Source organism: Penaeus monodon, chromosome 36, assembly GCF_015228065.2.
Source record: "Penaeus monodon isolate SGIC_2016 chromosome 36, NSTDA_Pmon_1, whole genome shotgun sequence".
NCBI lineage: Eukaryota > Metazoa > Arthropoda > Malacostraca > Decapoda > Penaeidae > Penaeus > Penaeus monodon.
The window spans coordinates 11,532,853-11,547,852 of NC_051421.1; the positions used below are offsets into that span (position 1 = coordinate 11,532,853).

Here is a 15,000-nt window from a genome sequence, read left to right on the forward strand (position 1 = left end):
CTCTTAATACCATCCTAATGCTACAAAATAAAGAATGTAATGGACTCTACTCAACAGAAAACATTTGTCTAGATATGAGTAATATGTGTTTGTTCTTGCCATGGCGAGACTGTTGGAAATATAACGTAAATAAATAAGGGAAGCCAAAACTTTCTGGATGTGGCAAACTTTTAAATTATCGGTAATGCTCGGAAATAAAGTCAGAATTGAATTTCAGAAAAGAAAATCAATAATTTCTCAGACGTCAAAGGGGGTAAATGCAATAGGTTGATACAGGAAACATGTTTTCTCACATCACATGCAGACGGAGGAACTTTCACGCACACAGAACACACAAAACACTCACACGCGCGTCCACACATGCACGCACGCACGCACCACACACACACACACACACACACACACACACACACACACACACACACACACACACACACACACACACACACACACACACACACACACACACACACCACGCACCCACGCACGCACACGCGCATACACGCATATATATATATGTTTTGAAGATGCAATCTGCATCATCAGTGCTAAAAACAAAACCAGGACAATTAATCCGAAATACGGAAACAGAGAGAGAGTAACACCCACACACGAAAAACTGATATGATATAGCAGATAATCATAGATACCCACCAGTTATGAGTTGGTGGTTAACAGGGTAAACGGGTTAGAACTAGCGCTAGAACAATTCAGCTGTTCAGGTTTCGTAGTTAAGATTTAGAGCGAGTTAACAATGATCAGGTTAAATCTGTTACGAAGGGAGGTCAAGAAATTGATATCAGTATAGTTAAAGGGGTGGTTTTGAAAGCGTGAACACTCCCTAATTGCCGGGAAGGATGGTTTCCTCAGCTGTAGGCTTGTCATGATAGACTCGTCCTTTGTGCTCAAGAATACAGTGACGCAGCTATCGAACATTTTTCAGAGTTGCATTTTGTATTTTGCTTTAAAAATGCTTGGTGTTACCATTAAAAAGTGAATAAAGATAAAAACAGATAGCAGTGTGTTAGGATTTTGTTTAAGATCGCCCATGTATAAATGTTACAGTTACATGTTTGGGTGAGAACTAACACAGAAAATCGGGTAGAACTTTATGAAATAGTTTAGATGGGTACCAATTCTCAAACAAAACACTTTTAAGAACAAGGCTTCTGTAGCAAATTTAGCCCAAGCAGAACAAGTGTTATAAACACCATTAATAAGTGCGCTAAGGCTGTTAAGTAGACGTGAAGTGTTGGTAAAGAAGTAATTATCAGAGGTTTCTATGTTCAGCTTCACAGGTGACATTAAACTCTAGGTGTTGCGAATTCAACAATTAAAGAAATTATTATATGAAAAGAGGCATAAAAGAGTAGGAAAGTGTCGTCCGTGCATAAAACAGCTCAGAAATCTGTATGTAAATAGAGTCATTTGTTGTAAATACTGAAATGTGAGGAACAGTGTCCAATGATTGTTTTATTCAGGCCAATCAAGCTTAAAAGTGAAGTGGTAGTTTTGTAATGAGAGAGTGAAGGTGAAAGCTATATATATTACGACATACAGACTGACTGACAGAAAGGTTGGGACGAAGAGGGAGGGAGGGAGGGAGGGAGAAAGATAGAGAGAGATAAATAGATAGATTGATAGAAAAAAAAGAGACAGACAGACACACAGAGAGAGAGAGTGACAGAGAGAGAGAAGAGAGAGAGAGAGAGAGAGAGAGAGAGAGAGAGAGAGAGAGAGAGAGAGAGACAGACAGACAGACAGAAAGGGAGAGAAAGAAAAAGGCAAAAAGAGAGGGAAATCAATTTGTAACAAGTAAATCATTATCAGTAGAAAAGCAATGACGTTGATGAGGATGACACCAATACGCAACAATCAGAGAAATAATAACACTTCCACCGGGTAATTGGAACCACAAAAGAACAAAGCTTTAGTTCACTTTGTATTTCCTGGTCTTTAACCTGTTGCTCAATCGTCCTTTAAAAACAAAATAATAAATAAATAGAATAAAAAAAAATATGAACCTACAGCCTTTATGAATGAATTTTGGAGTGCATTCTGCATATTTTCAGGTCTTCGCTTGGCTGTTAAATGGCACAATAATGGGACCGCCTTCACAGCCTTAACAACACGAACAGCAGTAATAAAGATAGAACGAAAAGTAATGGAAACCTGGCGTGCGCCCCGTAGAGTTTATACCGCCGCTATAAAGACCTAAAAAAATATATTCTTTTTATCCCAAAATATCAGTAAACTTCATTAGAGTCTAAACCTTCAGGCGGATCGTAGTCTGGCATTCTCGTTACCATTAAAAAGAGATACATTTTTAAAACCTCTTTGGTAACGTATTGTAGCAAATATCAATGATAGGTTATTTGGTCAGCGAGCAAAAGGATTTTAAAGATCAAACATTGAGGCTTATTTTCTTTTATGCAAAATAGAGAGAAAATGTTAATATAAAAAGGATAATAATGACAGATTTAATAATGACGTTGGAGGCAATAGGATAATGCTTATAGCAATAAACAATTAAATATCATAACGCAGATTATTATTGCTGTCTACGACTGCAACAAATATGGTAATGATATTCATTAAGAATGCCAATATGGCAGTGATGATGATTACGGCAATATTGCAATGGTGATTATTATTGTGATGATGATTATATAACAATAATGTTTAGGATAAGGATATACAAGATGGTAGGGATGATTATGATAGTACTCATGATAACCCTAATCGTAATGATGATAATGATCATTATAATCTTAATTGTGATGATAATTCTAATGATAATCCTAATTGTGATGATAATGCCCATGATAATCCTCATCCTAGTTGTGACGATAATAATGCTCATGATAACCCTAATCCTAATTATAACGATAATAATGCTCATGATAATCCTAATCCTAATTATGATAATGATAATGCTCACGATAATCCTATCATGATGATCGTGATAACAACAACCTCTTAATAAGAACCCTTTTTTTCATTACTTTACCCTTCGCCTCCCACAGAATCTCGGTGATCTTCCGGGTACGTTCGGCCAAAGCGGTCAAGATAACGGACCTCGACCTTATGAAGAGACTGGGCATCATCGTTGGGGTCTTCGCTGTGTTCCTGGGCATCCGGACGGTCGTGGCGCCTCCTCAGGTGAGAAGGAGAAGGGGGAAGGAGAAGGAGAAGAGGAGGGGGAGGGGAGGGAGGTAGGGTGGAGTAGGGAGGAGGATGGTAAGGGAGTAGGAAAGGAGAGAGGGAGGGAGGGAGGGGAGGAAGGGAGGGAGGTAAGGAGAAGGAAGGAGAGAGAGAAAGAGAGAGAGAGAGAGAGAATATATGTGTGTGAATGTGTGTGTGTGTGTGTGTGTGTGTGTGTGTGTGTGTGTGTGTGTGTGTGTGTGTGTGTGTGTGTGTGTGTGTGTGGTGTGTGTGTGTGTGTGTGTGTGTGTATGTGTGTATGTGTGTGTGTGTGTGTGTGTGTGTGTGTGTGATCCGCTTTGCTTTCAGGGTTATTTGTGTATCTTTTCACGTTGTAGTATTTGATATTAATACATTGTTTTGTTACTTCTTGTCTCCCCCTCCCCCTCTCTCTTCCATTCTTTATCTTTGTCTGTTTCTCTGCCTATCGTGGCCATAATACCTACATACGTACATGCATACACATATATACACATACATGTAATCATTTATATGTATACTTGCACACATAAAAAGCATACATACACACACACACACACACACACACACACACACACACACACACACACACACACACACACACACACACACACACACACACACACACACACACACATACACGCACATACACACACATACACACACAAAGTAAGAGGTAGAAACAGACATAGAAAAAATGTCTAGAAAACCACCGCACTGTGAGTTGTACGTCTATATACAACGAAATTCAAGTAGACGATGAAGACAATCCTGAGAGAGAGAGAAAAGGAGTATTGTGAATCTTGAAGCCTCTGTAAATAGATTGGCGGAAGACTGTAATGAAATCAAGGCAGGATCGGCAACAGAAAGAGAAAGAGAGGCTGCAGAACTCATAGAAAACGTGAGGAGACCAACAACGAGGAGGGACTACACTAGAAGGGGGGGGGGGGAAATTGAACGATTTCAAGCAAAATTTTAGAATACGATAGGAATTAGAAATCTGAAAACAAATTACGGAAAAACAATCAATGGGGTTGAATGAAAACAGACGAAATGACTGTCGATATAACAAAGAAACTCGAAGCGATGTTCGTCGATATTGAGAAAGTCAAAACAAGACTTTAATGGAGTGGGATGAAGTTGAAAAGGACGCATGACGATATTAGAACATAACTTGGACAGCATGAAAAAAAGCAAACTTGGCTGACACAAAATCAATGGTCGCCGGGACACTAAAAACGTCCTGAAAGCTGACAGACAAAGCGAGGGTAAGAAGAGATGATTGGTAATATGCAGAGAATCATAAACTCTGGACAAAGACAAAACCAGACATGATCAAAGTTAGAGGAGTAGGGGGAGGGGGGTTGCGTGGAGAACGAGAAGTTTCAGACAATAAATCTACAACCAGAATGAAAACAGGAAATCGAAATAGCATTAGCAACGCAGACTAAAGCAAATTTGATAGATCATCAGGGAGTCATTTTACACTAATGCAGACGGTTCATATTCAAAGTGTTTAGAAACAGAAACAATAACTGAATCGAATAAATCGGACACTGTCACTACATTTAAAAATGCAACATCAGACTATAATATTTGGTGAAAAAATAAAACAATTGCCAGGGGAAGGGAGCTAAATATTATAACAAAAAAAGGATTAACAATAAAAACAGTGAAGATTAAAAACGGTATTTGACAAAGAGTTACAAAATAAACCGGAATGCATGAAACTGAATTTATAACTTATGAATAATCTGGGAGTCAAACATACAATTATCGAAATATGTTCGTAGAGGATGCAGAAATACGGAGAATGCAAGTGTACTGTACCTATGATTGGTGATAACAAAAACCGACTCTTTTGCTTATAAAAACTACGAGAAACAGTAGCAAACATGTTAAGAAAGACCAGGGACTAAGTGTTAACTTAATGCTAAATGGTCTTATATGGCAATTTTAAGAAAATTATGTTATCAGTTATTGTGAAACTGAAGAGGACAAGGAAACATGGTAAGGCATAGTCACGTTCGAAGAAAAAAAAATCAAGCTTGCTTCAAACTCACTGATTTCAAATAAAGACTGCGGGCTGTTCGTGAAGCAAACGGATCCTTGAAACGCCATGACAGTGACCCAAAGCGCAGCCGCTCTTTGTAGCAACCACTGATTTTTAAATTTTGCGATCAGTGGTTGCAACAACCGCACCTATGGTTACTACTAAATTTATCTCAGCCTCTCAATTTGCTAACTTTCCAATCTGGGTAATGACTGGCTTTGCTACCTTTGGGCCAAACGGCACAACGGGTTAAAAGGTATTTTGCTACCATTGCACTAATTGCATTGTGATAGCTTATATTTACTAATTGGTTTTCTTTTCATTCGATATTTTCACGAAGAAATTAAAGATAGAAATCGGGTTATCAGTTGTTACTAAGCTCAAAGATAATTTTCTTACGTTTTGGAAACTATGATATCTACCTAGGGCGAGGGCCTGAAGAATGCGGGTGCAAAATGTGAAAATTTTATATTGGCTGTGGAATACAAATATACTGTTAGATTTGAACAATTAAAAATGACAGCGTTTTTATACAATAGGCCATCATATCACCTAACTTTTACCCTAACTCCCGCAGTTTCTCTGTCATTTGCCGGGAACCACTGAATACTGCTACAAAATACTTGCATCTGTCTATCCATTACTGAAAATACTACCTACTTGCGGATAAGCATCGCATTGAAATAGTTTTTATCGAATTTCCACCGAGGCCATCACAAGTAGGCCAGTGTTGTCTCTAGTTTTTTTAGGTCATACGGTCATGCCGGCCATAATTTCGCGCTGGATTCAATTTGCAAACATTGTGACTAGTTGTTAATGTTAAGAGAGTTTTCGAAGCTTTATTCATGAAACGATTTTTCCCCATGGCTGTACGTAGACGAAAACATATTAAGAAGAACAAATACTCATAAGACCTACTCTGGTGTATGTTACAGTGATATGGAATCCCCCATTTCAGGAAGATCATGGCGACAATTAAGTGGAATGCGACTTTAAAGGGGCTTGAACTATAATGAAAGACTGGAAGAGAAAGGGAAAATGTTACCACGAAAGACGAAAAAAAGTAAAACGGACTGACATGATAATGCAATATGATTATTTATCGGAAACTTAACTTAGACAAGGAGAAAAAAACGCAAACACACACAACAACAACAACAACAAACAAGCACAAGAACCGCCTCTTTACCAATTAGCTTCATTAAACCGAAACAACCAACTTCGTTACCGCATCAACCACGTACTTCCCTGCATGCAATACCTCCAATTTTTCTTTTAATTTTCTTCGCTATTTTGAAGAAGATTTAGCCGCATGAAATTTTATGTTTGTTTTCTCTATTTCTCTCTCTCTCTTTCTCCTCTCTCTCCTCTCTCTCTTCTCTCTCTCTCTCTCTCTCTCTCCTACTCCTCTCTTCCTCTCTTCTCTTTCCCTCTCTCCTCTCTCTCTCTCTCTCTTCCTTCTCCCTCTCTCTCTCTCTCTTCCTTCTTCCTCTCTTTCTCTCTCTTCCTTCTTCCTCTCTTCTTTCTCTCTTCCTCTCTCTCTCTCCTCCTCTCCTCTCTCTCTCTCTCTCTCTCTCTCTCTCTCTCTCTCTCTCTCTCTCTCTTCTCTCTCTTCTCTCTCTCTCTCTCTCTCTCTCTCTCTCTCTCTCTCTCTCTCTCTCTCTCTCTCTCTCTCTCTCTCTCTCTCTCTCTCTCTCTCTCGCACACAGACACACGCACACTTTAGTTTCCTTTTTTGTCCTGAAACTATCGACAGGCTTTAAGACTTCTATAAAAAGATTGTGTTGCGTGTTCGTGTGGATGTGTTTATGCCTTTACGTGTGTGTTTGCGTGTGTGTTTTCGGGACCGCTTTGTGTGTTTTATTTTATTTTCTCTCCGTGTATATGAGTGTTTCGCATGTGGAGAAAACTCTTTATCTCACTCACTCTCTCTCTCTCTCTCTCTCTCTCTCTCTCTCTCTCTTCTCTCTCTCTACTCTCTCTCTCTCTCTCTCTCTCTTCTCTCTCTCTCTCTCTTCTCTCTCTCATTCTGTCTCTACTCTCTCTCCCGCATTCTCTCACTCCCTCCTTCTCTCTCTCTTTCCTTCTCTCTCTCCCTCTCTCCACTCCTCTCTCCCTCTCCTTCTCTCTCTCCCCTTTCCTTTCTCTCCTCTCTCTCCCCTCTCCTCTCTCCTCTCTCTCCCCTCTCCTCTCCTCCTCCTCCCTCCCCCCTCTCCTCCTCCCTCTCCCTCTCCCTCATCTCGCCGGAGACAAGAAAGTGAGCGATCGAGTCTCACGAGCCCACATGTGTTAGTGTCTCACTCGCTTGTTTTCATTTTCTTTCGGTCTTCGTATGTTTTTCGTACGCTTGCATTAGTCACCTTCTCAGTGGATGCCCTTTTTTATTGATTTATCTATTAAGTTGAAATTAGATTTAAGCTTCTCAGCTGTTTTGTTTGTGTTTGAATATTAGTGTTTCATTAAAAGACAAAAAATAACCCGTGAAAGTAAGGATTCAAAACACGCGTCGACCATTAAACTGGTTCGATACGGAATCATAACAAACCGACCAATCAAAAACCCCGACATAACAATTCACGCAGACCTTCTCATCCACAAATCACAGCCTTCGTTATAATGTGTTTTCCTCTTGTTTCATGATGCACTACAACAACCACACGACATTACAACAGCTACACAAAAATACGATCCTCATCCCCTACTTACCGTGATTACACCTGTACATTTGCCCGACTCGAGAGGGATATGATCGATCCCCTCGTTCCTGCTGTAGGATCCCCGGCAGGCAATAAATCACACAGTGTCAATGGCAGGTTCATTTAGCTCTCGGCGGTATCACACGTAGGCACAGAGGCGAGAAACCCTCCTTCTGGATGTCGATCTGGGATGCTGATGGGTCATCGATCTCGTGGTTGTGCGAAGAGCATACTTGGTGGACGCCACAAAAGTTATGCGAATAGCATACTTGATGTGCGACACGAATGGTTGTGCGAATAGAATACTTGATGGACGGCGTGTATGGCTGTGTTAGATCTGTTACACGTGTTGATAAGAATGTGGGGTGTACTGTACTATATATAACATTGGGATTATATGTATAGATGGTTTCTGTCAGAATCGTCAAGATGATGTGAAAATTATGATTAAGTTAAATTAAGTATCATTAGGAAAAGCTTTCAAAAATAAATGCTACTAATATCGGAATTATAAGCTAGGGAAACTTGTCCTACGAATAATGTAAGGCTGTACTATAACTTCCGACTTAATGTACTTATGATTATTATCACTAGCACAGAACGTCCTTATATCAACAGTACCGTTTTGAAAAGCTGTCGTAGAAAGTTACGTACTGTTGAAAGACCTATATTCCTCTCAGGTACTCCTTTCATATCCAGTTTTCTGTCATAAATTTCCGACTTTTATCAATATTTGATTTCATTTAACTTGGTGATTGATTGAGAATATGTGTTGAATTAAGCGATAACCGACTTCAACTTTTTGATTGCATACATATACACATTTGGTGAGGTAAATAATCATCAGGTTGAAAGTGCAGGCAGTAACTATACGATGAATTGTATTTCCAAATAGGCTCAAACAGAAAGGTGAAATAAAAAAATAAAAATAAATAAATGGAAAGAGGATGAAGGAATATTTTACCATGCAAATAAGTGTGAAATTATTATGAATATTATTGGTGTTATTATCATTATTATTATAATTGTTATTATCATCATTATTATTACTACCATGATTCTTATTGTCATTCTCAATTTTATCAGCATCAAAATAATAATAAAAATAATAATAATAACAATGATAATGATAATGATAATGACAATGACAGTCATAATTGCAATGATAATGATTATGACAATGGTTATAATGATCACAGTAACACTGATATGTTTAATGGATATTCCGATATATATTCTGACACTGTCTTTGACGAGGGTTGCAAAATTTTGCTTTGACTTCCGAGCTGTGGTCGCCTCCCAGGATATTGCTCCCTGTAAAACGTTTTTTTTTTTTTTTTTTTTTTTTTTTTGGGGGGGGGGGGTAAAAGACCGTTTTGCATTTTTTTATCTTTTTTATTTCATTTTTTTTCTTTTTTTGCTGTTAGTTTTAGATTTGGTAATAGTATTTTTTTTTTTGTAGTTATAGTCACAGTATTAGTAGTACTCGTATCATCTTTAATATCCTTATTGATATCATTGCTGTTTTTGTCAGTATTATTTGTCGGTATAGTTGGTGTCAGTAATATCATTATTGCTGTTATCATCATTAATATTATTATTGTCTATATCATTACTTTTGTCTTCGATATTGCCTTTATTACCAATATTACTATTACTTTTGTTTTTAATTTCCATTTGGAAAAAAATCCCAAGATATTTTTAAAAAATGGTAATAATAGATAAAGGCCGCGGTGGCCGAGTGGTTAGAGCGTCGGACTCAAGACTGTCACGACGGCAATCTGAGTTCGAGGGTTCGAGTCACCGGCCGGCGCGTTGTTCCCTTGGGCAAGGAACTTCACCTCGAATGCCTACCTAGCCGCTGGGTGGCCAAGCCAGCCCAAGTCAGTGCCGGTCCCAGAACCGGGTAAATAGAGATGGTGACTCGATAAAAACACCGAGCGGAAGGCAACGGCAAACCACCGCTCTAAAATTGCCAAGAAAATCATGGAAATCCATGATTGCCAACGTCCTTGTGGGACAGGAAGAACAAAAAAGTAAATCATTAGACAGATAAATAAATGAATTAATTAATTAATCAAATAACATGAAATAGGAAATGAAAAAAAATAAAGATTTTGAAAAAAAAAAAAATCAAAAAGTAGAAAATACACTTATCTTCATTATGTTGCAACATCAACAGCCTACAAAAATCAGATATTTCTCAATCATGCAGGATTACATGAATTCCTTGCAGTGCAATTGCTCTCACTCGCGCTGTCCACCAATCCTGATTTATGCATCACATGACAAGAGACGCAAGTTGCAGTCATGCGTCGAATCTCAAAAGTAATTTATCATTTTTTTTTAATAGTTATATATATATATAACCATCTCTCTCTCTCTCTATATATATATATATATATATAAATATATATATATATATATATATATATATATCATATCTCTATCTCTGTCTGTCTATATATCCATTTGTTTATCTATCTATATATCTCCCTTTTTTCCTATTATCTTCTCTTCCCTATTCTCTTCTCACCCTCACTATCTCTCTCTCTCTCTCTCTCTCTCTCTCTCTCTCTCTCTCTCTCTCTCTCTCTCTCTCTCTCTCTCTCTCTCTCTCTCTCTCTCTCTCTCTCTCTCTCTCTCTCTCTCTCTCTCTTTCTATCTATCTATCTATCTGTCTATCTATATATCTATATCTATATATCATGTCTATCTTTATCTCTGTCTGTCTATTCAAAAATATCTTGATGAAACATGGAATTATTTAGAAGTAAGAACGTCTACTTACAGCGGTGAGATAACGACGTTGGCAGAACCAATTACTCGCTAATCCCTGATTATTCTTTTAGACAGTTGGAGTTCAAATACGCAAATTAATTTTCCGAATAAATTAGTAACCGCTATTATGTTCTCCGTTTTCTGTTTTTTTCTTGTCTTGTTTAATTCTTCCCATTTTCTAATTTAAAAGTTTTCTCGTTTTCTGTTTGTTTGATTTCAGCCATTTATTTTCTTAATTTGCAATGTATTTTTGGGTGTTGATATTCAAAACTGAAATATATATATATATATATATATATATATATATATATATATATGAATAATTCCGGCTTCCTGTTTTTTATTTTCTTTTTTCTCGTGTGTCCATTTTTTTTTTTTTTTTCAAGGTTATATACGTTTCTCGTCACTTTGTTTGATTTTAGTCATATATTACTTATTTTTATCACAATCTTCAATTGTTTTCTGTGATTTTATTTATATTTCTCTCCCTTTTCTTCTTTTTATTGATGATCTTTATATCAACAAATTTTATTTTTCAGAATGTTTCGTCATTTCCAAGTGACTAATTAATCTACATCTTCATCATTTTTATGACTTGATATCATTCGTAATTACATCTAGTTATAAATCATTTTGATCCATTTTATCTACCAAATGTACTATACGCTTCTTCATCTTCTCTTTTCTTCCTCTCCCCTTCTTCTTCTTTTTTTCTTCTTCTTCTTCTTCTTCTTCTTCTTCTTCTACTTTACTTCTTCTTCTTCTACTATACTTCTTCTTCTTCTACTTCTTTTTCATTTATTCTTATACTTATTCTTATTCTTATTTTTCCTCTTATTCTTTTTCTTCTTCTTCTTCTTCTTCTTCTTCTTCTTCTCTCCTCTTCATCTTCTTCATCATCTTTTCCCTCTACTTCCCATTCTTCCTCTTTCTTCCCTTCTTTTTTTTCTTTTTGCAATTCAGTCTTCCTTTGTTTTTACGTTATTGTTTTCTTTCCTCAGGTGATCGTGTCCATGACAGCTGACGACCTAAAAGCGTTCCTTTGTTCTACGGACTGGTGGGACCATTCCTTCACTGCCAGTAAGTTTTCCTTCGTTATTTGCAGATTTCGATACTTTATTCTGCGTAAAATAGGGAATGTATTGGCGGGTAATGACTTGAATTAATAGCTGGAGAGAAACGAGATATGGAAAATGGAATGGCGTTGAGTTTCGTGGGTATTTTGCAGTGTTAGGTTTAAGCGCTTATGAAAAGGCTAGGATAGATTTACAATCATGTGAACATACGCACACGCACACGTACATGTGCGCACACACACTCACACACACACACACACACACACACACACACACACACACACACACACACACACACACACACACACACACACACACACACACACACACACACCATCATATTGATTAGTTAGGGCAATATTTGGTTAAACAGGCATTACACCAACACATTTCATAGTGATTAATCGAATAACATTTTTACCTTCTGCTTTGTGTAACTGCAAATTTGATCATAAATCATCTGTTTCATAGAGGAGAGATAAGCTTCCTATTAATAATTTACGGGAAATGCGACAATAATTGTTCTGAATGTGACAATGTGTGTCCATGAGCGTGTGGACTGTTTATTTTCATTTTTTTATTATATGGCAATAAATCATGTGCGTGTGTGTGTGTCTGTGTGTGTGTTTGTGTGTGTGTGTGTGTGTGTGTGTGTGTGTGTGTGTGTGTGTATGTGTGTTTGTGTGTGTGTTTCTGTCTGTCCATGTATCTGTCTGTTTGTCTGTTTGTCTATCTATCTGCCTGCCTGCCTGCCTGCCTGCCTGCCTGCCTGCCTGCCTGCCCGCCTGCCTGCCTGCCTGCCTGCTTGCCTGCCTATGAAACTTCTTGTTTCCGTTATGAATAAATTTCAAAAGAAAATGAATAACCACCGCTGATGAATCATTTCACGGGCAAGTTCCTCACAACGAAACCCATGAATTTTTTGTCAATGTGCGAACACCTTTCGAAAAGGAGGTGCCAATAGGTGCCAGTCCCCGGGATCCTGTTGGGATGCCGTAGATGCCAGGCCACTCTACCCTGACCGGGGAAAGGTAGAGCTATCTACCTGCCTGGTAGAGAAGGGTAGACGATAGACTATGAGAGGAAGACGAGGACAGAATGCCTAATTACCTAATCGTTCAGCTTAAAAGGATTTTAGGAAGGTTTTTCACGACGGTTATAGATGAGGGAAAGGATGTTAGAATGAGATCCGACGAAGAAGAAGAAAAGGAAGATGAAGGAAGAGGAGGAGGAAGAGGAGGAGAAGGAAGAGGTGGAGGAGAAGGAAGAGGAGGAGGAGGAGGAGGAAGAGGAGGAGGAAGGAGGAAGAGGAGGAGAAGGAAGAGGAAGAGGAGAAGAAAGAGGAGGAGGAGGAAGGGGAGAAGAAGAAAAGGAAGAAGAAAAAGAAAGAGAAACGAAAGAAAAAAAAAAAAAACAAGGTATGAGAAAGGTGATAAAAAAAAAAAAAAAAAAAGATCCCCCCCCCCCCTACCAAGCGAGAGGGACATCCTACCCACCCCTCCCAGAGGCTAGACCACAGGGGACGCCTTACCCCTAGGAAGTGAGGGGGAGTGGAGGAAGGGGGCGAAGGTTCACTGAAGGTCCTCCACCTTCTTGGGACGAAACGACCCTCGCGAACTCAGCCTGGCGGTCCCTCAGGAGACGCCACTCAAGCAAGACGAGAGGTGTCTGTCCTTTTGGACTCCTTGATTGAAACGGAATCTTGCAATTAGTTCGGCATACAGCTCTCGATTTGTAATTTGTTGCACGCTATTTAAGGGCTGGCGCTCTATATCAACCCGTTACCCAGGAAACGTTTACAGTGATTTGTAGATCTTTGTTTTTCGTTTTTTTTAAAAGGTGGGTTGTTGGCCTGAGTCTAAGATGATTCGTTTTATAGAAAATGATAATAATAATAATCATAACATAGATACGAAGTTTAAAAATGCCACTTACTAGGGAGAGAGAGAGGAGTGAGAGAGAGAGAGAGAGAAAGAGAGAATTCATATTCAAATTCAAATGCAAAACACTTCATTACTTTAGCTACAAGGGATAGAGACATAGACAAAGAGAGGGCTGGAGGGAGAGAGAGAGAGAGAGAGAGATTAGTTTTCACGCGACGCACAAATCAGTGAATAAACTAAACACTAAAAAAAAATAATAATAATAAAAAAAAAATAAATAAATAATAAAAAAAGCATTAAAGGAATTTTCCAATTTTACTTCATGTGTCATTTTGCAATGCAATACAACAAACACGATGAACTAAAATTCCTATATAGTGCATTTTTGAAAATGAATTATCACATGACAACCTCGTTTACCTTTCAAAACCTAAATATTGCAAAAATTCAAATCTCATCTCACTTACTCAACTTTCCTATTTCATTCTGCTCACAGAATCAGTACGCCATTTTGTTTGGATTTGTTAATTTATTCATTAATCCAATCGCATTTTCTAAATACCCCTGTGAAGCGCTGAATCGAATAGACTCTCATCTGAAGACTAAGTTGACTTATTTCGAGGAGAAGGACACTTTTAGTTTCCTTGGTACCGCTCTCTCTTCCTCGCCCTCTCTCTCCCTTTCTCCCTGTCTCTTTCTCTCTCTTTCTGTCTCTATCTCTTTCTTTCTCTTTCTACGTCTCTCTGGCTCGTCCTCTCTATCTCTCTCTCTCTCTCTCTCTCTCTCTCTCTCCCTCTCTCTCTTTCTCCTTCTCTTTTCTCCTTCTCCCTTTCTCCTTCTCCCTTTCTCCTTCTCCCTTTCTCCTTCTCCCTTTCTCCTTCTCCCTTACTCCTCCTGCCCTACCTCCCTATCTCCCTCTCTCTCTCTCTCTCTCTTCCCCTCTCTCTCCTTTTCTTTCTCTCTCTTCCTCATAACGCCCCGTATTCCCAGCCAACACGGCTCCCCTCAAGTTCCTCCGCCCTGATGCGACGTATCATTTGCATACCACAAAATTTATCGTCCAACAAGTGGCGTGTTCCTTACCTGGACGAGAAAATCTGTTTGCCGCCGCTTCATTGTTTTAAAAGGGGAAACAAGTTCGCTGTTGGTCATTGCCTATTTCCGCCGTCTGGAATTTCTAATACGTGTGGGGTGCCTGGAGGGTACTTAGTAAAGGGGGATTTCCAAAGGCTTGCTTGCTTGTGGGCTCAGGACGGATGGTCTTACGGGCGGGCCTGTGAGTGGGCTTACGGACGGCCAGGCAAGGACGGCGACCAAGGGATGTATAG

At 38.8% G+C, this 15,000-nt stretch overlaps 1 protein-coding gene across 1 annotated transcript in view; it reads left to right on the top strand.

The window, feature by feature from the left end:
• Window positions 1-15,000, top strand: part of LOC119595525 (probable G-protein coupled receptor CG31760) — a 161,744-nt gene that overhangs the window by 127,187 nt on the left and 19,557 nt on the right. Inside the window, exons 8-9 of the mRNA XM_037944646.1 lie at window positions 3,027-3,162; window positions 11,715-11,793. Coding sequence (XP_037800574.1) covers window positions 3,027-3,162; window positions 11,715-11,793 — 215 coding nt within the window. The remainder of the gene's footprint in view (window positions 1-3,026; window positions 3,163-11,714; window positions 11,794-15,000) is intronic.